Source organism: Cebidichthys violaceus, unplaced genomic scaffold (genome assembly GCF_023349555.1).
Source record: "Cebidichthys violaceus isolate CVI_PGR_0920_01 unplaced genomic scaffold, fCebVio1.0.p SCAF_20, whole genome shotgun sequence".
In the NCBI taxonomy this organism is placed as follows: Eukaryota; Metazoa; Chordata; class Actinopteri; order Perciformes; family Stichaeidae; genus Cebidichthys; species Cebidichthys violaceus.
Genome location: NW_027176373.1, coordinates 230,001 through 256,431, shown reverse-complemented (window position 1 = coordinate 256,431; position 26,431 = coordinate 230,001). Strand labels below are relative to the sequence as shown.

The 26,431-nt window shown below is 42.2% G+C and overlaps 2 protein-coding genes across 2 annotated transcripts in view; both read left to right on the top strand.

The window, feature by feature from the left end:
* Positions 1-5,490: 5,490 nt before the first annotated feature.
* Positions 5,491-8,312, top strand: LOC137876834 (E3 ubiquitin-protein ligase TRIM21-like). The gene is made up of 2 exons (XM_068716634.1): positions 5,491-5,589; positions 5,971-8,312. The coding sequence occupies exon 2, from the start codon at positions 5,980-5,982 to the stop codon at positions 7,618-7,620; it is 1,641 nt and encodes a 546-aa protein (XP_068572735.1). The 5' UTR covers positions 5,491-5,589; positions 5,971-5,979; the 3' UTR covers positions 7,621-8,312.
* Positions 8,313-10,771: 2,459 nt separating this feature from the next.
* Positions 10,772-26,431, top strand: part of rars1 (arginyl-tRNA synthetase 1) — an 18,034-nt gene continuing 2,374 nt past the window's right edge. Inside the window, exons 1-13 of the mRNA XM_068716633.1 lie at positions 10,772-10,922; positions 12,013-12,147; positions 12,596-12,787; positions 13,397-13,505; positions 13,770-13,870; positions 14,346-14,467; positions 15,032-15,152; positions 16,277-16,406; positions 16,525-16,629; positions 17,091-17,269; positions 17,807-17,916; positions 19,932-20,037; positions 24,834-25,006. Of these exons, the coding sequence (XP_068572734.1) occupies positions 10,878-10,922; positions 12,013-12,147; positions 12,596-12,787; positions 13,397-13,505; positions 13,770-13,870; positions 14,346-14,467; positions 15,032-15,152; positions 16,277-16,406; positions 16,525-16,629; positions 17,091-17,269; positions 17,807-17,916; positions 19,932-20,037; positions 24,834-25,006 (1,628 nt within the window). The 5' untranslated portion in view covers positions 10,772-10,877. The remainder of the gene's footprint in view (positions 10,923-12,012; positions 12,148-12,595; positions 12,788-13,396; positions 13,506-13,769; positions 13,871-14,345; positions 14,468-15,031; positions 15,153-16,276; positions 16,407-16,524; positions 16,630-17,090; positions 17,270-17,806; positions 17,917-19,931; positions 20,038-24,833; positions 25,007-26,431) is intronic.

Genomic DNA, 26,431 nt, shown 5'->3' with positions numbered 1-26,431 from the left:
GAGTTAGTCTCAGTGGACTTCCTGCACTTGGAAAAGTCTAAAGGGGGGTATGAATATATTCTGGTGGTTATAGACCATTATACACGCTTTGCCCAAGCCTACGCAACTACCAACAAATCAGCAAAAACTGTGGCTGACAAACTATTCAACGATTTTGCTATGAAATTTGGGTGTCCTAGAAAAATCCATCATGACATGGGCAGGGAATTTGAGAACCAGTTGCTGCACCGTTTAAAAGAACTCTGTGGTATCAAGGGATCACACACCACTCCTTATCACCCACAAGGAAACGGACAGACTGAAAGATTCAACAGAACACTTCTCTCCATGTTAAGAACACTGACAGAGGAACAGAAAACGGACTGGAGAAGCTATCTTCCTAAAGTCCTGCATGCTTACAATTGCACCTCGAGTGATGCAACAGGCTACTCTCCATTCTTCTTGTTATTTGGCAGGACACCCCGGCTTCCAGTGGACATCCTTTTTGGAATAGAAAGGGAGGACCAGCCAGGCTCATATCAGGCCTATGTGGAGAAATGGAGAAAGAGGATGACAGAGGCCTATGAGATAGCGTCTAAACATGCAGGCAGATCAGCCGACAGAGGAAAAAAACAATATGACAAAAGAATCTATGGTCCAGAGTTACAAGTGGGCAGCCGAGTTCTGGTGAGGAATACGACAGAGAGAGGAGGGCCTGGCAAACTCCGCTCATACTGGGAGGATGATGTCTACATCATCAGAGGACGTAAAGGGGATGACAGTCCAGTGTTTGAGGTCCAATCTGAGAGTGGGAAAAGTAGGACAAAAGTCCTCCACAGAAATCTGTTGTTGCCATGTGACTTCCTGCCTGTAGCTGAAAACACAAAACCAAAAACACTCCAAAACACAGAGCAAGTAAGGACAAGAAACAATAATAGAATTGATCAGGGACTCAGAACACAGCACATCTAGCAAACAGACACTGATGAAGAATCAGAGGAGGAGTTTCCCACAGGAGTACTCTCTTGGTCATCCACAGAACAGCAAGATCCACTTGCACTGAATCCGACAGCACCGGAATTCTATCCTCAGGACACATCTGATGTGTCAGACAGACACCACTCACTCCATGGAGCTCATGAGGAACAGGATGAAAACCCAGCTGCTGACAGGGCAGAACTGGATGTTATGGACAACAAGGATGACATTGGGAATCCAGGAGAAAGTGTGGACTCTGACATTGAGATGCTGGAGGAAACAGAACAGATAGCTGGATATCCCAAAAGAGAAAGGAGACGACCACAGACACTGACATACGACAAACTTGGTCAGCCTACTTTCACACAGAGAACAGTGTCCACCAGAGAAATAGCTGTGAACAGCTACTGGCGGCCTTGGTAGTGGAAATAAACTGATAAAGTTCATTGACTGAGAGAAAGAGACTCCTACCATTTGAAACTATACATACAGTGGCTGTTGGCCTGGGAAGAGCAGAGCACACAATCTGTTGGCCGAAGTGTGTCAGAGCGTTTGAGTATGAAGTGGGTATGAGGACTGTCAGAGAGAGAAACCCACCCAGGTACAAGGACTAATAGAATGGTAGTAATGTGGAATGGGGGTAATGGGTATGTAAAGTGACAAAGTCAGGGGCAGTCATGATCGCAGTGCACGGTGGTTATGGTGCCAAAGGAAAAAGTGTCATACTCTTTATGTTAAAGAACATGTTGCCCAATCATTGTAATACCATTCTATGTATGTAGGGGTAAAAACAAACACAAAAGGTTACCAGTGTAGTTAAATGTCGAGACGACATTTGTTCAAGTGGGGGAGAGTGTGAGATAAATGGATTTTTGATTAACTAATTGTAGATTATTGTAATGTGTGTTATAGTTAAAACGGCCAGCAGGTGTCGCCAGCTCACCACTAGGGTGGTTGTCTGTGCATGGTATTCACGCTTCCTTGCAAAGTTTCGCAGAAGAAGAACAGCAAGCGAAGAGAAACGTAGAAAACAGACACCCTCAATAAAACATTTGTTTGAACTATATTCAAGGTGAGATTTCGAATTTTAAATGCACACATTGTTTAGAGCAACTGTTACGCTTGTTAGCTAAGGCGAGTATTAGATTGTAAGTCGTTTGATAGAAAACTGTTGATAGGGCCGTTATTAGCATTAGCCTAACAAGCTAACCCGTTGGCGAATATGACCGCATGGTTATTTTAGTATTGTTGTCTAGTTTGTACATTTGCAAAGTTTCGCAGAAGAAGAACAGCAAGCGAAGAGTAACGTAGAAAACAGACACCCTCAATAAAACATTTGTTTGAACTATATTCAAGGTGTCTGCTGCCGTTCTTTGGTGCGCCCGTCATCCACTGACGGGAGGGCAACACAAACCTATCTGTCATGTTTGTTAAATTCTCAGTAGGATAACTAAATGATAACTAAATGAGAAGCTGGTCTTGGCCCACCTCCGACCGCAGGTGAAATCATCACTGGACCCTCTGAAATTTGCATGCCAGCCTCATGTGGGAGTGGACGACGCCATCATCTACCTACTGCAGCGAGCTCAGTCGCACCTGGATGGAACCGGTGGCTCTGTGGGAATCACTGTCTTTGACTTCTCCAGTGCATTCAACACCATCCAACCAGTGCTACTGAGTGAGAAGCTGCGGGAGGTGGGGGTTAACGCGTCCACCGTCTCCTGGATCACTGACTACCTCACAGGCAGGCCACAGTTTGTCCGACTGGGCCGTGTGCTGTCTGATACGGTGGTCAGTGATACTGGAGCCCCACAGGGAACTGTTCTGTCTCCCTTCCTGTTCACCTTGTGCACCACTGACTTCCAATACAACACGGGGTCATGCCATCTGCAGAAGTTCTCTGATGACTCTGCAGTGGTCGGGTATATAAGGGACGGACGGGAGGAGGAGTACAGGGCAGTAGTGGATGACTTTGTGGAGTGGGCCGGTAGAAATCACCTGCTTTTGAACGTGGCCAAGACCAGAGAGATGGTGGTCGACTTCGGGAGGAGGACAACGGCTCCACAGCCGCTGAGAGTTCTGGGAGAGGATGTGGACATGGTGGAGGAGTACAAGTACCTGGGTGTCTCCATCGACAACAGACTGAACTGGAAGGCCAACATCAACGCTGTGTACAAGAAGGGGATGAGTCGACTCTTTTTCTTGAGGAAACTTGAATCCTTCAACGTGTGCAGCAAGATGTTGGAGATGTTCTATCAGTCTGTTGTGGCCAGTGCACTTCACTTTGCTGTAGTCTGCTGGGGGAGCAGCATTGGAGCCGGAGACACCAACAGACTTAATAAACTGATTAAGAAGGCCGTCTCCATCATCGGCTGCAAACCTGGACAGTCTGGAACAGGTGGTGGAGAGGAGGACACTGAAGAAACTATTATCCATATTGGATAACCAGGACCACCCTCTCCACCACCTACTGCAGGGACAGCGGAGCACTTTCTCCAACAGACTGATCCAGCTCCGCTGTCATAAGGACAGGTACAGGAGAACATTCCTGCCAACTGCTATAAGACTGTATAACAAATCACCTCGGGACAAATCTTTCACTGTTGGTTAAACCTTTGCACTACTGTTTATTTAGTTGATTTAATATTATTCTGTTATTCTATTTCATTGTGTATATAGTGTTCATTCTTTATCTAATATCTTTACTCTGTTATTATAATTGTATATATTGTGTATTGACATGTGCATTTTTTATATTATATTAAGATTTTTACTGTAACCTATTGCTGCTCTGTACCCAATTGCTGCTTGCAACAAAATAATTTCCCCTCGTGGGATCAATAAAGTTACTATCTATCTATCTATCTATCTTATTATACATATTCCAAACAAACCAACTTTAAAAAATCTAAAAGAAAATTATTTAAATGAATCATTTCTTTTTTGCTTATTTTGGTCAGACACATTTGCAACGCTGAGTACCTTGTGCTATGTGTGGTATTTGTTATAAATGTACGTTTGTACAGAGAGGGTGATAAGAAGCTGAACCTGGAGGGACTTAGGACCCAGGGGAATGTAGGTGAAGCATGAAACGTGGAGGGAGTCTGTACCGGGGTAGTAACGTGCATGTGAAGTTATGCCAATAAAGAGATAAGAGCAGTTTGTTCTCACGTGCTTATATGCTTATTTAAGAACACGACAATATGTATTTTGATATTGTCACGTTTGATCCTGTAACGAGACGTGTCACCCGGGGGGGGGGGGCGGGAAGAGACGCCACACAAACAGCTGTTCACTGCTCGCTGACCGGTTCTGGTGTCAAAAATGTCCGCTTAATAACAATAAAAAAACTTCGTTAATGCGCGTTAAAATAATTGTCGGCGTTACTTAGTTAATGCGTTAATGCGATAATAACACGTTAAGTTGTCCAGCACTATTTTAAATACTTCTCCATAACTTTCGCTACAGGCTAGCGGCTAGCTGAGTGTCTTCTTCTGCTTATTGGAGCTTGTTAAACAACTGACTGACGCATTACCGCCACCAAGTGGTGGGAAACTGTATTGTAACTGAGCGTCTCATGGATAACAGTAATATCTCTGGTGTCTTCAATTGATAACCGAAAAATACGTGATATTGTGGTAAATCTTCTAGTTGATTATATTAGTTGTGTAGAATTGTGTTACGAGTTTGTAAAAATAGCTGACATGATAGTTTTGCCCAGACTTTTTTTTAATCTTGTATATAACATGCTCTGGATAAATGCATTTTTTTCGACGGTATATGTTACTCGTCTGAGCCTTCAAACATGTTACTAACTAACGTTAGTAACATGTTTGTGTAAACATAACAACAGATGTTGAATCAACGTCTGTTCAAAGGAGGGTTGTCACTGTTGGCGCATTTGAACTGATAAAGCTTTGTTGATTCTCGCGCTTACCGCCGTAGATCGCGTGTGAGCTTCGAGCAAGAACGGAGGCGTTCATACTGTATGTGCTGTGCTGTGCGTTATTCTCTGAAACACCAGAGTAGTACAAATATAATGAACTGTGAGGAATCAAAAAGACAACGAGTGTAGCTCATAGATACGCCCATAGACTGTAGGTGTAACCGGGGCAAAAAGCCATAAACCAACCTCCACTATAGAGGATGAATTGTAATTATCTGTAATCTCATATCTCTTATTCATGGACTACATTACCTTTTTGTACAAGCTCTGTAAACATACAAGTTAAGAAACACAGGTTTAATATCCTAAACAATGTGATTTGGCTGTCAAAATATATACTCAAATTATGATTTTTCTAAAGCATCTATAAAGGAATTGCCTTTCTTTTTATAATCCCCAAACATGTAAATAGAACAACTTGTGGCAGGTTTTCTCTATCAACACAATGTTCTTACCTTTTTTTTTGTCTCTTAAAATGATTTCATTCACAGAGCTTCACTGAGAGGAGGAGCAACTGTGAAAGAGGAGAGCTGCAGAGTCACTTTTCCTGAAGTGAAAGTGAAAGTTAGTGTGAGCGACAGCAGAGCTGCAGTCGAGACAAGTCTCTCTGTTTCTCTCTAAAGAAACATTCAACTGAATCCAGCAGCTTCTTCTCAACAACACAACAGAGTCTCTGACAAACTGTGGTGAGTACACTGTTCTACAGAGAAACTCAACATTTGGTCAAAAGTGAGTTCAAACCAGGATCCATAACAAAGGAAGTAACAGCAGATAAACTAGGCCTGCTAAAGGCTAACTAGCCTAGCTGCTACTCCATTTTGATTTAACATGTGATGTGACAGTAATGGAGGATCACTCTGTGTGTTTAAATTCTATGTTGTGATCACCTTTCTAAAGTACTCAAACCCTCTTCTGTAGTACTTCCTCTACAGTAGGTGTCTCCAGGACACATTCTACCATGATGACACACACAGAGACCCACAATGTGAAGACAGTACCTGACACACTCTGTTGCTGCTGCTAAAGATGTGATAACAGTTTTTTTTTTCCACACTTGTTTTCCTCAGAGTGTAGATATGTCTGCTGCCAGCTGTCTGCTGACTGAAGATCAGTTTCTGTGCTCCATCTGTCTGGATGTGTTCACTGATCCAGTCCTCATACCATGTGGACACAACTTCTGTAAAACCTGCATCACTGAACACTGGAACGTTAGTGTCCAGACTCAGTGTCCAAACTGTAAAGAGGTGTTCAACTCTAGACCTGAGCTGCGGGTCAATACTTTGATCTCTGAGATGGCTGCTCAGTTCAGACAGTCAGCTCAACAGAAAGCCAGCAGCAGCAGCTCAGAGCAACAAGCTGCCAAACCAGGAGAAGTTCCCTGTGACGTCTGCACTGGAACCAAACTGAAGGCCCTGAAGTCCTGCCTGGTGTGTCTGGACTCCTACTGTGAGACTCACCTGGAGCCTCATCTGACAAGATCAGGTCTGAAAAGACATCAGCTGATCGACCCTGTGGAGAACCTGGAAGGCAGGATGTGTACGGAGCACGATAAACTGCTGGAGCTGTTCTGTAAGACCGACCAGATGTGTGTCTGCATGCTCTGCACTTATTCAGACCACAAGAACCATGATGTTGTCCCTCTGAAAAAAGAATATGAAGGAAAGAAAGCTGAGCTGGGGAAGACTGAGACTGAATTCCAGCAGATGATCCAGAAGAGACGACTGAAGATTGATGAGATCAAACACTCGGTGGAACTCAGTGAGGAAGATGCAGACAGAGAGATAGCAGAAGGTGTTCAGGTTTTCACCGCTCTGAAGGAGTCTGTTGAGAGAAGCCAGGCCGAGCTCATCGACACGATCAAAGAGAAGCAGAGAAAGACGGAGAAACAGGCTGAAGGCTTCATCAAAGAGCTGGAACAGGAAATCTGTGAGCTGAAGAAGAGAATCACTGAGGTAGAGCAGCTCTCCTGCTCTGAAGACCACCTCCACCTCCTCCAGAGCTTCAGGACCCTGAACACTGCTCCACCCACCAAGAACTGGACAGGAGTCAGAGTCAGTCCACCTTCATATGAGGGGACTGTGGTGAGAGCTGTGAATCAGCTGGAGAAGACGATCAGTGAACAGATGAAGAAGCTGCTCACTGAGGCTGAGCTGAAGAGGGTCCAGCAGTCTGCAGTGGATGTGACTCTTGATCCTGATACAGCACAGCCTGAACTCATCCTGTCTGATGATGGAAAACAAGTTAAACATGGTGATGTAAGGAAGAATCTACCAGACAATTCAAAGAGATTTAATTCTTGTGTTAGTGTTTTAGCAAAGCAGAGTTTCAATTCAGGAAGATTTTACTACGAGGTTCAGGTTGAAGGGAAGACTGAGTGGGATTCAGGAGTGGCCAGAGAGTCGATCAACAGGAAGGGAATCATCACACCGACTCCTCAGAAAGGTTACTGGACGATATGTTTGAAGAATGAGAATGAGTACAAAGCTTTTGCTGACCCTCAAGTCCTTCTCTCTCTGAAGTCTCGGCCTCAGAAGGTGGGGGTGTTTGTGGATCATGAGGAGGGTCTGGTCTCCTTCTATGACGTTAAGTCTACAGCTCTTATCTACTCTTTTACTGGCTGCTGCTTCACTGAGAAGCTCTACCCATTCTTTAGTCCTGGTCTTAATAATGGTGGTAAAAACTCTGCTCCTCTGATCATCTCTCCTGTCAATCACTGAGTAGAACAAACACTTGATCTTCTACAGAGAAACTCTTTCATTTAATGTAACAAATCTATATTATTGGTGATTTACGGTGTATACTTTATTGATTCTTCACATTATGATGAATGGTTCTTTCTATTTGTCTGTAAATGTCTTTCTACTACTCCAACACACTGATATTAATAACTGCATAACCTGCCTTCAAGGCAGGTTATGCCTTGAAGGCATAACATCACAAACAATGTTTGTCACAACATCACAAACAATGTACTCAGGAATAAGAAGCGTTTACACATTCCTTAAATATCTGGGAGCCAAATGACAATGTTTAATGTCTGATTATTGTGTATATAATACATTATGATTACTGGATCAAATTATTGGAGAAAGACATGAAACACTTATTGTTTAGTTTAAAAAAAGGTGTTTAAGGGTTTTATTTTGTATTATTTTTGAATTAACAGAAGTATCAAGGGGTCTCTGTCTGGTATGTTTTTAGGGGTCAATAAAAGATGAATTATTTACTCATATTTGTAGAAAATGAATCAACAAAATGTAATAATAAAATATTCAGCTGCTGTGACCAGAGAAGAGAAGTTTAGTATTGTGTTATTTGTATTTCATACAGTCGTCCTCTCTGCAGACTGTTTTATAGCCTGAACAAAGTGAACAAATCCTCAACACAATAAAAACAAAGAAACTCTGAACTGGATTTGTCTTTTGTCTTTTACATTTAGTCAAGTACTGTATTTAAGTACCATATTGAGGTACTTTATTGTGTATTTCCACTACTTTTTACTGTACTACATCTCAGAGGTACATATTTTACTTTTTACTGTACTACATCTCAGAGGTACATATTGTACTTTTTACTGTACTACATCTCAGAGGTACATATTTTATTTCATACTGTATTACATCTGAGGTAAATATTTTACTGTACTACATCTCAGAGGTAAAGACTTTATGAGATTTGTTACGACATACTATACTATGACTTTTTCAACATTCTACACTGACTTTTTATTTACCAACATAGTATACTATGACTTCTTTCATGACCTTTGACATACTTGTTGACTCTTATGTTTTTTTTCAACATGCAGTGCAATGTCATTTTAATGTTTTCAAACGTGCTATGAATCTTTTCAACAACCATTTTTAAAGTTTATAAATATTAATAGTTTCCAAACCATCTGAGGTAAGTATAAGAGCCATTTTGTTGTATTTGTTTTTGTACAACCTTCCACCACTTGGGGGCGTAGTTCCGGTGTGAACCAGGCACAGGTAATATAATCAGTGGGGTTATTGGTTACAGGTGTTGCTGAACAGGAGGAAGCAAACAGTTTTTGACCGTGCTACATGTAACGTGCGACATGTAACGTGATACATGTAACGTGCTACATGTAACGTGCGACATGTAACGTGCGACATGTAACGTGATACATGTAACGTGCGACAAGCCATGAATATGAATGTTATTTTTTTTTGTTTTATGTAGAGAAAATGGATAATGACAGATAAAGTGGTTGGCCTCTGTTTATGCGAGAAATAAAATGCCTATATTAGAAACTGGACTTCGTTATTTAGCACGCGTCTAAACAAACATTTCAGCAACCGTGGTGACTTTTTTTGGGAAGCAACGGGGTCACTACAGATATGTTTAATATTAGCATTATTTACCGGTATTATAATTGAATGAACAGAGAGTTGTAAACTACTTCAACATGTTTTCTTTGTGATTGTGATTCACTGGTTCTTGTGTTGAATACATGAAGCTGGACAGAATCTACGTATCGACACTTTTAAGATGCAAAGTGTCTCTGAATAACTGCAGGTAGTCGCTGATCATAGTACTAGTGTCAATACTAGTACTATCAATACTCTTATCGGTTCTTTTTGATTATTTTGTGAAAAAGAAGATAATTAATTTGAAAAAGAATCAACATTGCTTTATTATTCATGTCAACAAATAGCATTTAACAGCGACAGCAGCAATGTTTAAATAACTCACTATTGTTGACTACTGTTTCCATGGCAACAACAAATGTAACTCTGAGAACATTCCTACAGGGAGTATATTATTATTATTATTATATATTAAGATATATTTGGAGTTGAGAGCTACTATTATTGAACTATTAAACTATTTAAACTTAAGGTGTGTTGGGTGGAGTGGTAGTGGGACGAGCAGCTTCAAAATAACTTCTAACACTAACTTATAACAACACAGCTGCTCCCCTTATTAATAACTATGTATGAAACAAATCAATATACACTGACAGACTTATTAGTTGTTCCCTAAATCCCTTAGACTCTACTGTTGAGAAGGGGTGCAGTCTTTAACAGTGAACTGTTCTATGAACAGCTCTATGACACTCGGTCACCCTCTACAAACAAGCCTGTGCACCCAGGAAACATTCACAGGGGATTTAAATGACTTTTAAAATCCCTGGATCGGCCTCTTCTCAGGCTTGTGTCTGTGTGCACAAACCGGTAGTTTGATTAACAGCTCTAGTGCATCTGTTAAGGTGGGACGAATTACACTTTGATCATTGTTATTAGTACATGGAGGCACATTATTTTACACCGTAGCTCCGCCCATTTTTAACCTGAGCAGAGGTCTAATCAGAACAACTGTGTGAAAAGCAAGAGAACATAAAACACATGACATGATTTTAAAGGAATCAGAGTATTTATAAAATCAAATTACTTTGATATGTCTACATATAATCTGCTCTTTTTTTGACAAAATGTGCCTGGTTGTTTCTGAGGGCACTTTCATTATGTTATGAAAAGCTGGTAAAAAAACAAACACAACAATTTTTACCGTTTGTTGACCTCTACTGGTGATTATGTAGAATTGCAGCAATTGCAATAAGGGAAAAATGTATTTGTGTCCCTATGTTTCCCTGTAATTTGAACTTTACCCAAAATGTGCAATTTAACTTGGTGTACCTCATGTCAAACATGACCTTTTGAGTTCATTATCCACAAGCCTAAGTTTTATTTTGTCAGCAAGTCCTTTTAAAAAAGATTCATAGTGTAGCAGCAAGTGAGTGCAGGTGCTGTACATACAGCATGCAGGAGGGGGCGCTGCCCTCTTTTGACGACGTTTAGCGACCCTCCAGGACACACACGAAGAAGAAGATGACTGTTTCCTGTGCCGGAAGTATATTTCAAAGTTGTTGAACTTCTTCCTCGTCCGTTTCATCAGCCACGAGATTCCGCAGTAAGCCGACAGAAGAGTTTTTCTCTGGTGTTTCAGAAAGATGGGAGACCGTGTAACCGAGTACACAGCCCGACTGCAACAACAGGTAACCGGCCTGCCTGTTCCGGCCTGTGGGGGAATGTAGCTAAAGTTAGCTAGCAGGCTAAATTTGTTTGTGACTGTCGGGCAGCGTCACACCTACAGAAACCCAACTCCATTAAAGAAACTCTCAATTTAACGTTGTTCTGGTTGTCAGTAAAAATATACTACATGGCAGAAGAAAGTAAAGGACAAAGAAAGCTTTGAATGAGCAGATATTTAAATTAAGTGTTGCGTGAGTTCTGAACTCTGGTCCTGGGTGGTTACTGTGGAAGCTGGTGTCATTTAGATATTACTTCAAGGCTGCAACTAATATTTTAATTGTTGATTTATATTGTCTATTATTTTTTTTGATTCATTGATTCAATACAATATCTGATAGTGAAAAAAAATATACATTACAGACAATTTTCTCGATTGAAATTGCAAGGTTTTTCTGACCAACAGCTTAAAATCCAAATATATTAATTTAATTATCGAATGAATGACAAAGGAAAGAGAACTCAATCTATTTGTTTTCAGTATTGTATGGGGACGTTTAAAGTTCAGGAACTCTGTGTAGTGATCTGAGTGTTTGCTGTTATCAGTGAGGCAGCTTTTGGTTTCATTGTGACACTTGAGGTGCTATTAAGCTCTTTATGGCCTAAGTTATTCTCAGAGTTCCTCCTGGTGGGGAAGCAGCACTAGTTAGTGGTGGTTTAATACATTTAAACCCAGCTTGGTAGACTAAATGTATAGATTCAGATTCACTGTTGAAAATCAAAGAGAAATCCATCCATCCATGTCACTCAAGAACGGCCCTTTGACACCTGCTGCTTTCTATTCGTCTGATTTCTTTTAAACATTAATGATTGCTGCCACCGTACCGTACATGTGTCGCTGATGAGGAATAATGTGCAGTAATGTTTATCGGCTTATCTAAGGCAGGAGTATAATCATGAGTGTAACTTTGAGACTGTATATGAATTCCAGCTGAGTGTAGACCCTGTTCTCTCCTCAGGATCAAGCTTCTTGCATCACGAGTAAGACGTTTCACAGATTGGTTTTGTTCTTCCTCATCACAAACGTGAATGTTTTTCCTTGTTCTTGTTTCACAGGAGCGGGAGATCCGGAGTCTCTCTGCAGAGATCGAGAGCCTCAAAAAGCCACAGAACCTGAGTCCATCCCAACATCTGGATGAGCTGCGGGATGAAAACTCCAAGCTGAAGTACCGCCTCAACATCCTGAAGAGGGTGAGTGTTACAGCAGGGGGACAGCAGGGGGCGCTCTCTGCTGCAAACATCCTCCTGTGCCGCAGGCTGACGGCTTTGAGCTGAAAGATAACGCTTCTGAAAAGAGGTCCGAGCCGTTCACTGATCCAAAGCTTAAACTGTTAGTTCAGTTTAATATTTATGATCATTTATGTTCAACTCTGAAACAACACGGCTCACATGTTTTTGTAAACTAAGAATTCCTCAGCCTTTCGTGGTTTATTTAACTTGTTTCTTGTACAAATGTCAGTTTTGTACTATTCAGTAGATTAGAGTCAAAGCAGTTGTAAAAAGTAGAAGCTTTCCTAACTGCTCCTGCAGCATAAATCAACTTCACCGTGTTGCCAAACTGACTTAAAAGATTATGTTTGCACATCATCCAAATCCTTCCCCTCGTCATTATGTTAATTACGTCATCGCGTGTCCTCAGAGCCTGCAGGAGGAGAGGACCACCAGCTGCGGTAAATCCATGACGAACATCAACCAGCGGCTCCAGGAGGTTTTCGGCGAGGCCATCCGGGCCTCCTGTCCCGAGCTGGACGACCCGCCGCTGTCCGTCGCGCCCAACCAGCAGGCCAAGTTTGGAGACTACCAGTGCAACAGCGCCATGGCCATGTCTCAGGTTCGACCGCCAAGTCTGTCTGGGAATCGTCGGAAATGACTCTTTAACTGCGGCTAAATGGATCCTCAAATTGTTTAAATGTCTTTTTTTTCTGCTGTTGAGTGAATACAACCTTTTTAAGAATGAGTCGGGTTGTAAAAACACTGTTATTTTAGTCGTAACCGGTACTCAGAAACCTATTTTTATCAACATTGAAGGGTATTTTAGTAGGGCTGTCCAAGTTGTTGATTTATCTGTAAAAAAAAAAAAAAAAAAAGGGTTTTTCCTTTTTTAAAAGCACCACTTTAAATCTTGTGTTTATCAGCGATATGCTCATAAATTAGGGGGCGGCCATATTTATTAGTGATAGGATTGTATTTTGAGGCTTGTCATTGTAACATTGCAGCATTTAGTACAACTGCTCAACCAGCAGGTTTCATCCGACACATCAAAATTTAGAAATGAAACTCATTAAAATAGTTTACCACACGCACATCTGCAGGGATTTACTGATATCTCTCTGGCAGGTCAGAAAAAAGTTTCTTTACGGGATGAAAAGTGTGTTTTTAGTACTTTTATATCAGTTCATTTTACACATTTTAAGCCAAACCGCCTCTGACTTTATCACAGATGCTGAAGGCAAAGGGAATGAAAGTCAACCCGAGGGAAATCGCAGAGAAGATCATCCAGAATCTTCCGGAAAACGAACTCGTCCAGAAAACTGAAATCGCAGGACCAGGTACCAAACAGCAGACTGTGATTCTCTTTAAGGACTTTTCTTTCATGTTTGGGGAACTTTTGTTTTCTAACCGTCTTTTTTTTCAGCCTAAACTTCCAGGTACACCAAGTACACAAGCTGGTCCTGAATAGATTACGAGTATTAGTGGAAATACAACAGTTCATTCAACCTCTTCAGATAGTCAGTCAGCAGTTGTGTTAATGTCGGATGCAAGTCCTTACTCTGTGTCCTCGCCGTCCCCTCTGATGTCCTCCGCGTCTTCAGGGTTCATCAACATCCACCTGAAGAAGCCCTTTGTGTCCAAACTGCTGAGCAACCTGCTGATCAACGGCGTGCTGCCCCCCCCACTGGAATCCAAGAAGCGGGTACGTCACACGCCGGCATGTAGCGGGAAGCCAGATGCAGATGTTTTTAAACAGCTGTTCATCACGAGAAGGGAAATCATTGGCTTCTGCTACATATTTGATACTGAAGAGGGTGGAGTGAACAACTAGATGTAGAACGTAGAACACGTGGCGGTGCACTTCAGCCTCTTGTGGTTGAAATGAGTATTACAACAACGGCGGAAGCAGAAGTCACAACGTTGACAGATGACAGTAATAACAATAATGTGTGTCGAATAGTCATGTAATCTTTAGACTGAGTCTCTGTTTGATCACATAATGAGCGATGGAGGAAGCAGAGATGCTCACATAAGACACACATTTTAGTTTGAGAATGAAAACTTTCCAACATTTAAAATCCAAACTATCAGGTTTTATGTCTCAGAGATGTCTTTTCTTTATTATTTATTGTTGTGTGTGTGTGTGTGTGTGTGTGTGTGTGTGTGTGTGTGTGTAGGTGGTGGTGGATTTCTCTTCTCCCAACATCGCCAAAGAGATGCACGTGGGTCACCTGCGCTCCACCATCATCGGGGAAAGCATATGTCGGCTGTTTGAGTTTCTGGGCTACGACGTTCTCAGGTCAGTTCAGTCGCTGAGCGAGGAGGACGAGCTCGCTGTCCCGTGCTACAGCGTCTTCATCCACATTAATATTCCTGTGAGGCTGTAGTGTTCATTACACACCAGAACAGAAAACACATGTTTTGTAGAGAGAGAGAGACATCTTTTAAAAGTAAAGTTTGTCCTGAGGGGTGAACAAACGCCTGAGGACAAACTTGTGTTGTTGCCTAAATCAATCCTCTGTTCAGGGGCCCATTTATGCTTTAAACGCTTATGTCGGCATATCGGTGAGCATATTAGAGGAGGTGAGACCATGTCGTTGTCGAGACGGGCAGGTTTAAAAGTATTAAATGCTTTTTAAAATGTGTTGATTATCAAGTTAATTATTTTTTAAATCGAGTGCAACTGACACTTAATCATGAAAAAGTAGCGCAGACGTTGCACTTTTCAAAAATATATTGATGTTGTTTGTTTCTGCATGTTTTATGTATGAAGTCTAAATGAAGTAAAAAGATGAATGTAAACAACGGAGGGCTTCTTCATTATCGTTCTGGAGTTACTCACCTTCTTCATGGCCGCTCTCAGGTTGAACCACGTGGGAGACTGGGGGACCCAGTTCGGGATGCTGATCGCCCACCTGCAGGATAAATTCCCAGACTACCTAACATGCTCCCCGCCCATTAGTGACCTCCAGGCCTTCTACAAAGTCAGTTAAAGCTCCGTGTGTTTCTGTCTCACTGTCTGAATCCTCAGGTATCTGTAAGGACACATGTTAGGTAGTAATAGCAGTAGTACTAATAGCTGTAGTAGTATTAGTACTGGTAGGAGCATGAATACCAGCAGCAGCAGCAGCAGTAGTAGTAGTAGTAGCAGTTGTAGTATAAGTAATAGTAGTAGTGGTAGTAATAGCAGTAGTGGTAGTAATAATATTGATGGTAGCAGTAGCAGTATTGGTAATAGTAGCAACAGCAAAAGTTGTAGTAGTTGTAGCAGCAGCAGTAGTAGTAGTAGTAGTAGTAGTAGTAGTAGTTGTCGTAGTATTAGTAAGGGCATTAATTATTTCAACAAAAAAAGCCTAATTTTGAGCTTAATGTTTAAATACAGTGAATTCATGGGGCTTTTATTTTGAAAGGGTGGGGCTGGGTGGGGGAGAGAGGAGGAGAGTTACTTAAACAATGACTTCAAGACATCATGTAGTCACTTATATTAGGTTTAATGTTGGCATTTGACTGAAAGGAAGAAGAGAACAACCAGCGGCTCTGAAAAGTGAAGCAAATGTGGACCTTAAAGCTGCATTCTCTCTAGTGTCCATCGGGGGGCGACTCCTCTGGTTGTATAGAAGTCTAGTCTAAAATGACTCTACTTCTCTCTTGATTTATTCCCTCAGTAAACATTGTAAACATGAGTTTATGGTCTCAGTCTCTAGTTTCAAGTCTTCTTCAATACAACATGATGTTCATTTAGTACATTATGGTCCATTTAGAGTCAAACAGACCATAAAGCAGAGGATGATTTAGGGGCGGGGCTACACAGTGATTGACAGGTCTCTACCACGGTGTGTTTTTGTCCACTTCTTATATACAGTTTATGATTATTAGACAGTTAATGTCAATTCTAAAAAGTGAAAGTTAATGCAAGAATATTCCGTGGAGCATTTTGTTGCTGCAGTGCAGCACTGTGCACGTGTATATTGTGGGAATACATTATGTACAAACGCAGAACATTAGCTGTTCTTTCTGCTCTTCACACCTCATTTACTTTTTACATCACCCACCCTGCTCTTTTTGGTCTCTCCTTTCTCTCATTTTCCCCTCCTCTTCCCTCAACAAGGAGTCGAAGAAGCGGTTTGACGAGGAGGAGGACTTCAAGAAGCGAGCCTATCAGTGTGTCGTCAGACTGCAGAGCAAAGAGCCCAACTTCATCAAGGCCTGGAACCTCATCTGTGACGTCTCCAGGAGAGGTAGATTGCGGCTGCAATTGTATTATTATGACTATTCCGTTATATTAAAGGAACAATCCTCCTCCGTCTGATGAGCTTCAAACCAGTTTTTAAATGACGGCGTGTGCATGTGTTTTAGAGTTTCAGAGGGTTTACGACTGCCTGGAAATCCAGATCATCGAGAGAGGAGAGTCGTTCTACCAGGACAAGATGACGAAGGTGGTGAAGGAGTTCGAGGACAGAGGTCAGTGTGCAGCAGCTCAATGGTCACATCTAAAGTCTTTTTTTGTGCGTCTCAATTTGAGCCCCTGTTGGCTCTGTGCACAGTTCAAGTTGTGCCTTTTTCTGTACCTGAGTTATCAAAGGATTTGCGCCAATAATACTAAAATCCTCAACATTCAATGTTGTTCTCTGAAGTTATAGCCTGCTGTTTGTGTTGTGACCACCAGGGGGCAATATTGACTCACACGTCGTCTTAAACATTTTAACAGTACCTTCCTGATATTGTAACTGTCTTTTTCAATATAATCTCCTCTTTCTCTTTTTTTTTTTTTTTATTTTTATTTTTACCTCAAATCACACCCAAATTATTTCTCTCAAGAAAACCCATCATTTTGATAATTTCTCCATCCCACTCTCTCCCCATCTCACCTATCCACCCGTCATTACTTTTATTTTATTCTGTCTTTCAATGTCTCTCCTCAGGCCTGGCGGAGCTGGACGAGGGTCGTAAGATCGTCTTCATCCCCGGTCAGTCCATCCCCCTCACCATCGTCAAGTCGGACGGCGGCTACACCTACGACACTTCAGACCTCGCAGCCCTGCGCCAGAGAATCTTCGACGAGAAGGCCGACATGATCATCTACGTCGCGGACAGCGGACAGGTGGGGGGAGAGAGAGAAGGGGGGGGAGGATGGGGGGGGAGGATGGGGGGAGGAGGATGGGGAGTTCAGGTAGAAGGAATTTGACAGAGTGTAAAAATACGGGAGCTGCAAAAAAAGAGAAAACAAAGAAACCTGGAAGGAAGAAGGTAAACAAAGGGGAACGAAAATACCAAAAGTTACAATCTAAAACGTCTAATAGGGAGCAGAGGGACCTTTTTGTTTCACGGCAATGTCGCTCCTGTTAGTCCTGAACTATAAGTTTTACTGCACTACTTGTTCTTCAGGGCTGGAGGAGGACACTACACTATAAACTCACATTTTAGTCTTTGGCTTCACAGTGGTGGCATGGCATAAAAAGACACAAATGTACAGTGTTTTTGTTCTTGTTCGTTTTAAACGTTAACAACATCAAGATAGAAGTTTTCTCTTCATCTGGAAAGTATAACATGCCATTTATACGTGTGTGTGTGTGTGTGTGTGTGTGTGTGTGTGTGTGTGTGTGTGTGTGTGTGTGTGTGTGTGTGTTTTCTCTTTTAGGCCACACACTTCCAGGTGGTGTTTGCTGCAGCTCAGTTGATTGGCTGGTACAACCCCCAGGTGACCCGGGTGGAGCACGCTGGCTTTGGAGTGGTGCTGGGGGAAGACAAGTGAGTTTAAAACTCTCTGTGAAGCGTCGCGCAATGACACAAAGGCTCCAACCGACGGAAGGCGGCGGAACGTTGTTAAAGGGTTAAAGGTGGAGGGTCCTTCGCAGTAAAACGTCCGACACGGAGAGCGTTAAAGGGCCGCGTGTCGTAGCCGCATGCGGACCAATAACGGTTTAACAGGAATCCAAATCGAGTCAAGTCATCAGAGCGTCAACAAAGACGAGCGTCTCCTCTGAAGACCGAGAGTCCTCCACCGTCACCGCCGCACTAAAAATCATCTGATGTCCTTCACTGTGTCTTTATCACCACTGCTTCATGTTTTTATTGCATTTATTGTCGTACATAAAAAAAAAAAGAGAATTTTACTACACGACTGCACCGGAGAATAAAAACGGTACAGTCAGTGTTTTTAACCGATAGTTCAAACACAAGGATGCAAAGCTGTTATTACTCGGCATGAGGGAGCAGAAAAGTTCTGCAGTAGGTGGACAACAGTGATTAAAAGTTAACGGCCACAACATGAGATCGAGCTCGAGAGAGTTTGACACTTGTGTAACTAGATCTCGACCACGTCGGTGTGAGGGAAGTCAGATGTGCTGTCTGACCTGTGTAACGGCAGCACCGGAAACCTTTGCTGATCCGGTAGAGAGTCAGGCGGTCCGGGATCAACCGGCCCCCAGCTGGTGGTTAAAAAAAAAAAAAAAAAAAAAATCTGATTGAACATGTGTAATGTGCTGAATGGCTGCTGATGAGAGCCGATTAGAGTCAACGGTGCCGGACATGCGGCTGAAAGTTGGACTTAAGTCATAAAAATTCATACTTTTGAAATGCAAAAACTTGCAAAAGCAGAAAAATGCCACGCTCTTTGAATATGGAATTATCAATCCTCTGTACTAAAAGGACTTTGCCTAAAACAAAAACGCAAACCGCTTTTGAAAGGCTTTTGTGTAGTTTTAATGGAAAGCTTTCACGTTCCTAAATCCCAAAAAACGGTTCTCCAGATACAGACAGTAAGAGATTCCTTTGCTAGTTAGATGAGTAAAATGTGATTATAATAAATAGAAATGATGGACATAAACCGGAAGCATCCTCTAAAAAAACATTGAGCATGGTTTAAACTTAACTTTTCATGCCGCTTGCCTCGGTTCGGTCAGCATCATCTTCTTCATCTTCCCGCTCACCTCCTCCGCCTTTTATCTTTTATCTTCACCTTCCTGTTCTCCTTCTCGTCCTTGTCCTCCTCCTTCCTCATCATCTTCTTCTCCCTCTTCCTCCTCATCTGTCTTCTCCTTCTCATTATTCGCTCCACTTCTCAATCCCAAGTGTGGTTATCCCGAGTATTTGTACTTGGTGTGCATACTGTTATCCCCCCCCCCCCGTGTATTACTTATTCCATTTCATAGTAAGCAGTGATTACTGTGTGGCTGATGGGGTGAGTTAATTTGAACGCTATCTGTCACAAAGTTGTTTTTTCCTAATCAATCGTCCGGAGAAGAAGTGCCGAGCCCAGGCAGGAGGTTGATGTTCCGCTTCGCGGAGGCCATAACTAAGTGCTGCTAAACGCCCCACAGTAACCTGAGGGGGCGTAAATTGGCCCTACAATGTCTGCGCCACTCCAAAATCCATTAGAAATTTATCACGCTGTTTTCATAATTGCTCACCCAGACAATAAGGGCTTAAAGCAGCCACGGGGGGAGCTGTTATAGCTACAAGTAAACAAGAGGGGGGGAAAAAAAAGTGTGGTTATTAAGTTTTTGGCTCAAGTTCTGCTTGTGAAGCTCATCTTGATTTGGGCGATTGTAGGAAATGTGACGCCCCAAGGCGTCGGCAAGCAGGAGTCATCTAATGGTTTGTTGTCATGATGGCTGTTTAGCGACAGGAAAGTCAAACCTCAGTACCTGGAAAAGCACAACCCCATAATCTTTTATTTTGTCTCCCAGATATCTTGTTTCTTGACTTCGACACTTGAACAGCGACTCACTGAACTTGTTGTCTTCTCGTCTTTTCTCGCTCAGAAAGAAGTTCAAGACCCGGTCCGGAGACACGGTGCGGCTGATGGACCTGCTGGAGGAGGGGCTTAAGAGGTGCATGGACAAACTGAAGGAGAAGGAGAGAGACAAGGTGAGGACTTCATCATCGCTTTAGCAAAGGTGAGGAGGAGAGAGGCCGTCTCGCTCCTCTTTCTTCATCATCTTGATGTCAGTGTCTCGTGTCTCACCGCTGATTTAAAAGGAGTCAGTGGACGGTTTGGTTTCATTTTGTGAGGATGTGAAACCCAAACTTCACACGTGAGCTTTTACTTTGAAACATTATACAAAATAAAAGTTTCTCTCTGCTGTAGGACACATTAGCTGTCTCATAAACCGATAGAGAAAGGTGACATTAATAAAGGGCAAAGACATTATACTTCATTCTCTTCCCTCTGTTGGTGTCTAGCCATCCAGACAGCTTTGGTTTTATTTGTCCGGGTTTTTAAGATATTAGTGTCTGACATTTCTGCCTCCACCCCGAAACGGGGGGGAAAAGGAGGTGAATTTAAATCAACAAGTTCTTTTTTTTTTTTTTTACTAGTTTCTAATGAGGAAATGGTCGAGAGGAACAAGAGCAATGGAGTATGAGAGTTCACTGTTGACCTTTTTTAATAACCACATCATAACTCAACCCACCGTGGACCACTTCTGAGCATTTGAACCGGTTCCAAATTGTCCGATCCATCAGAATTGTGTACCTCTGTGGTTATCAATTATTTTTTATAAATGCCTTTTTTTTTTTTTTTTTTTTTTTCGGCGACGGCAAACTTTACGTCTACGATGCTGGAAAACTTGAAACAAGAAGAAGCAGTGTTTCCTATTAATACGTAGACGTAATTATAAATACTTTTCCCTTTTTATTTCACCATGTCCAGATGTTAATTCTGGAAAAATTCTAAATATTTCTGAGCCGCACACATGCAATGCTGTTTACCTCCACTGTATCTCTGAGACGTATCCAGGACAAATGAAAGCAAACCCGTTTTACTAGCAACGGGCATTCAGTAACGTTGGTATTAAGCGGAGGGTAGCAGTAGTGAGGACCAGCTGGGACATTGTGTTACATTTCATTCACTTCCCTCCCTTGTTTCCTGTCTTTTTCTGTTCAAACGTTGCATCGCTCCGGAGTAAAATATCTCCACAAATGTTGGATGAATCGCCCGTGACGTTGGCGCAGACATTCGTGCTCCCAGGAGGATGAATTCTACCCGCTGGTGTTCCTCTGACTCTCCTTCATGCACCACTAAAAAGGATGAAAAAGAGAAAATAAAAAAAAAAGCACACACGGTCAGTGTAATGGTGGGGAGTGAGGTGTGTTTTTATTTTTGGCCTGAGAGCCCCTGAACTGCCCATTAAAACCGAAAAGATTTACATCTTTTTTTTTTTTTTTTGGAGAAGAAGAAGAAAGTTTGAGGACAAAACAACAAACAAAACAAATCCGTCTGCAGCACCTTTAGAAGCTGCGTTGGTGTAATTATGAATATCTAACTGTGAGGTGTTTTTGTTTCATATTTAATCACCTGTAGTCTGATTCCAACTGTTAGAATCAGTTTGTATCCGTGTTGTTGTTTTTTTTTTTTTGTCAAATGTTAAACCTTTTGACAAGCAGCCGTTTAGTAACAGGGAGGCCTTCCTAGCGGCTCGTTATTTTCCGCTTATCGCCCGGCTTTTGGTTCCCCCCGGAACGACGAGGCTTATTTCACGGTAATGACCGTCTGACTCTACAGCAGATGATCTGTTTCTTCTTCTCGCCCTCATCCTGCACGAAACGAGAAACTCTGGATCTTTGTGATCGCTTTCAGAGACGGGGAGGGAAAAAAAACAAAAAAAAAAAAACACGCCACCAGATTTCTTTTCTTGTCATCTGCTGAGCTCTGAGGACGGCTCGACAGCATGCGGTCCTCTGAACACACACTTCGCTTTCATTCTCCTCATCAGGCTCCTCTTTTCTTCTTGTGAGCTTGAACCTCCTAATGTCTGCAGCCTCACTGACGCTTTTTATGGCTGAAAACACAGTCTCTGTCAGATTTGTGTTTTTTAATTTCAAGAGAAAAATTGAAATGGATCATTTTCATCACAGTGATCGTAATACTGAATTATAACGTATTTGATAACGCTTCATAAAACCCTTTTTCGAGCAGGAAAACACGTATTTAAGATTTGCCACGATGTCACGACAACCACAATCGGAGTGTTCCTTGTGGTTGCATCTTTCGTGGTGGAAAGTACTACTGTAGTAGTCATTGGATTTTTAGAAATTGTATTAATTCATAAGCTAAGTAGAAAGGAAACTCCAATCCAATTCATTTGAAATACCTTAAAGTGCTACAGCTGTTATTTTTGATTAATCTGTCAATTAGCTTTTCAATCACGTGCTTAATTGTTGGAAAATATTGAGAAAAGCCCGTCACAAATTCAGAAACGTCAAGATGACGATCTTCAAATGTCCAAAACCCAAAAGACTCATTTTATAATTATATAAAATAGAGAAAACAGAGAATGATTGTATGGTTGTCATGTTTTTTATGAATTGCTTAAACAATTAATCAAAACGTACATAATATATAATTCTGTCTGTCTATCTATCTATCTATCTATCTATCTATCTATCTATCTATCTAACTAACTAACTAACTAACTAACTAACTAACTAACTAACTAATATAGTTTATATATATATATATATAAACTATATTAGTTAGTTTGGGTCGCTTGTTACAGTAACACACATCCAGCAAAGCTGAACAAGGAGAGCAGCAGTTAACTGTTACGTAATGACATTAGGTTACTTTTATGTAACTCCAGTTCTATGTACGAGCAAAGGCATTGAAACCATGCATGTTAAAATGCTCACAGTGACGTTAACGCGCGTGATGTTTAGCAGGTATAATGTCTGGTCGTTTGTTAGCATGCTCACATTTGCTAATTGCTAGTAAACAGACAGCTTGGGCTGATGGGAACGTCATCAGTTTTGCAGGAATTTTCATTACAAACATAATATTTGACCTGATGATTTCGGGTCCAGAATTCAGTCCGAAACCAAAACATCGCTCCTCCTGAAGCATCGCCGCTGCCGCTTCCTGAAATTGAAACGTTTTCTTGCAGAGGGTTTCTTTTTTTTTTTTCTTCCCCACTGAAATTCCTTCGAGCCTGATGTTTGTTCAACCGTTGGTTCTGTCTGAGATTTCACCTGCGCTACATTTCCTCTGTAGCTTTTCTTCATCCAGGGAAGGTTTGATAAGTGTGTATTGTACTAAACCCAGCAGCGCCCTGACTCGCGCTACAACACGGCTTCTCTGTCACTGGACCCCCCCCCCCCCCCCCCCCCGGTACAGCTCAACCGGACCTCGTTAAACTTCGAAGCGCGTGTCGGTAGTTTAGGAACGGGAAGCGTTATTGTGTTCACCGTCTGATTCGACCCAGAAATGATCGGGTCGCCAGCCTTCTCTGGTTAAGTAATATCTGAGATACTCGGTGCAGCGTGAACGCTCACTGACTTCCAGTTGAACTGCACTGATTGTAATGCTGGTAGGCTGTGGGAAACCGGTGCCAGCACGGCTTCCCTGCAGGCTCTTCTGGCCCCGGCGCTCCGCTGTCTGTCTGGGTCGGTGCCTACGTCTCCCATCTGCTAACCCTGCCTCATTAAAACCAGCCCAACCCAGGCCTCCCATCAACCGCTAACGCTGCCGCTCAGATTTCGTTTCTCCGCTTGTGTTGTATAATTCTCTGCTCTTCTTCTGTTTTTATTATTTACTCGTGTCCTGTTTTCAAGAACACACTCGTGTGTCCTGCTGCGTTTCAGTGCTGTCCTGTCTCGTCCCGTTGTGTCGCACTGACCTCTCTGGTCCCGCCCTCGTCGCCGGGGCTTCAACTGGAGCTGCAACGATTGGTCCATTTATTAATAAGTCGTCTGTCGCACGATTAGCGGATTATCAAAATAGATGCTGTTAATGAGTCTTGATTATCCTGCTAGCAGTAGAGCAGTTTGTTTCCAAATGAAACCGTTTAATTCAGTCATGACTTTTGAAATGGTGATAAACTAAAACAAATGCTTGACCAGAAAGGCGTAGGTTGATTCCTACTCTTTCTGTACAATTCTCGTTAATAGCACACACTAAAATTATAGAAACACAAACTATATGTATAATATTTAAACCCTAAAAGTCCCAAACACAGTAGTGTTCATACCTGTCGTACATTTTTGATCGTCTTGTTTTTAAATATTCCGTGCGTTTATCTGCAGTTGGAAAAAAAAAAGTCCCCAAATAAAGCACCATTTCCTCCATCTTGTTAAAAAAATGACACCATCGGTTTGTGTCTCGTCACGTTCTTTTATTATTTCACTTCATAATATATTTTCTGTCATATTATCATGTCTTCTGCTGCCGTTGTCTTGTCCTCTCCTTAACTGTTTCCTCCTGTTTATTCCGATTCTTTATTATTATAATAATGTGTCATGTTATGACCCTTTTTATATCTCCTCACCTCTTACGCTCCGCTCGACTGAAAGTTTTTTTTTTGTTTTGTTTTGTGTTTTCTCCAATCGAATCCCCATCGTGAAACTTTCTGCACACGCTCCCTCCTCGCTCTGTTCGCTCCCTGTGGTATCGAACGCGTCACACACGGATTGGAGGGAAGGCGATGACTTAATAAGTCAATTTAATCTTTTGTCCTCAGGCTACTAAATTAGATTAATCATTTGGATTAAATTCAACTCGCTGGTTTTACTGTTGGAGACATAAGGTGGCGTACTGCCTGCAGTAATTACAAGCTGATAAAAGTGACGGAGTCGTCTGAATATTTAAAGCCTTTAGGATTATTGGAGGAAGGGGGGGGGCGGGGTCTCTTAACTCGTTCGTTTTTATTAAAAATGAAACTTGACTGCAGGTCCTGACCCCAGAGGAGCTGATCAAAGCCCAGAGGTCCGTCGCTTTTGGCTGCGTCAAATACGCCGACCTGTCCCACAACCGCATCAACGACTACGTCTTCTCCTTCGACAAGATGCTGGACGACCGGGGCAACACGGCGGCCTACCTGCTCTACGCCTTCACTCGCATCAGGTGAGGAGATCGCTCTCTGATGGCCACCAGATTAGACTTCAGTTCAGCTTCAATAATGCAAAAGTGAAATCACTCTAAATGATTCAGTTTGAAATTCTGATTTCACCTTAAGAGTGAAAACGGCAGCATAAACTAAAATACGTCGTTAAATCTGCCCCGAGACGTTCTTCATCGAAACACTACAGATTCGTAATGACTGCTCACTTTGGGACCCTGAAAGTATCTTGAAAGTTTAAATTGAGTTCCTCTTGACGCGTCTGTGTCCTCTTCTCCACTTTGCCCTGCTGGAGAACCTCCTCCTAGTCCCCGTGTACTTTTCATTACCCATATCAGATCAGCCTTGCTGGCCCCTCGTGCCAAAGGGATTAGTCTTTGGGGTCCTTTCCAGTCAGCAAGACCCAATTTCTCTTCCCCCCCCCCCCGTATCGAGTAGCCCTCTCCTGGCCGCAGAGGGCTGCGTTGATCCCCCCCCTTCTAGGGTGGCACCGTGCCCGGCGAAGATTGATCTTTTCTGGGGGGGGCGAGCAGTCTCGCATGAGAGGATTTGATGTTCCTGCATTTAGTCAATAGAGCACTCACTGGTGGCTGCTGCCCCCCCCCCCCCCCCCCCCCCCCCCCCCCCCACCACCACCACCGACTACTTGTGAAAGTGGAGAAAACATTCTAAAAGTTGTTCGTTTATTTAGGTGTTGAGTTTAAAAGCAGTTTTTTTTTCTTCCCCCCAAAAGACTTTCCTTAAAATATCTTTCATCTCAGTGAATATTTAATAATCCATCACGAGGAAATGTACTTGAACTCTATTTCTTCCTTTTTAGACAAATTGGTCATTCTATATTTAGATGCTCTCAAGTTTCCGCAGTTCCCAAAATGACTTGTTTTGATCGGTGAACAGTTCAAACCCCAGAGATATTAAATGAATTAATATTAATAAAAGCAGCTTTTGCTCACGTTTGAGAAGTTAAAGAGATTCGCTGTGTGAGCGTGTCGTGTACTTTTTAAGACATAAAATGCTTTCTGTGGTTTTTCTTCTGAATACAACAAAGTTTCTCTTCATCTGGAAACGTTGCTGTTACGAAGGTGAACCAAAACCAAAGGCAGCTGTGTCTCTCTCTTTTTCTCCCTCTGGTACAAAAGGAACAGACTCCTGTTGGTAATTACTGGAACGATGTTGGGCATCGCTGTCCCTGGATCGTTCTGCTGCTACACCACCAGTTTGTTTTCTGCTTTAATAATTGTCTCCGGACTCTCTTCCTGCCCTTGAAAAGAGATTCTGGTAGATCCCAACGTTACTGGGCTTTATAGCAAGGTAATAATAGGAATGTTAGGGCAATCTTTTCACTATATCAATAGGTAAAATGAGGGAAACATCGCCCGTAGTTGGCGATATAATCCTCCTCGTTAAACCAAAAGATGCTGTGATTTTAT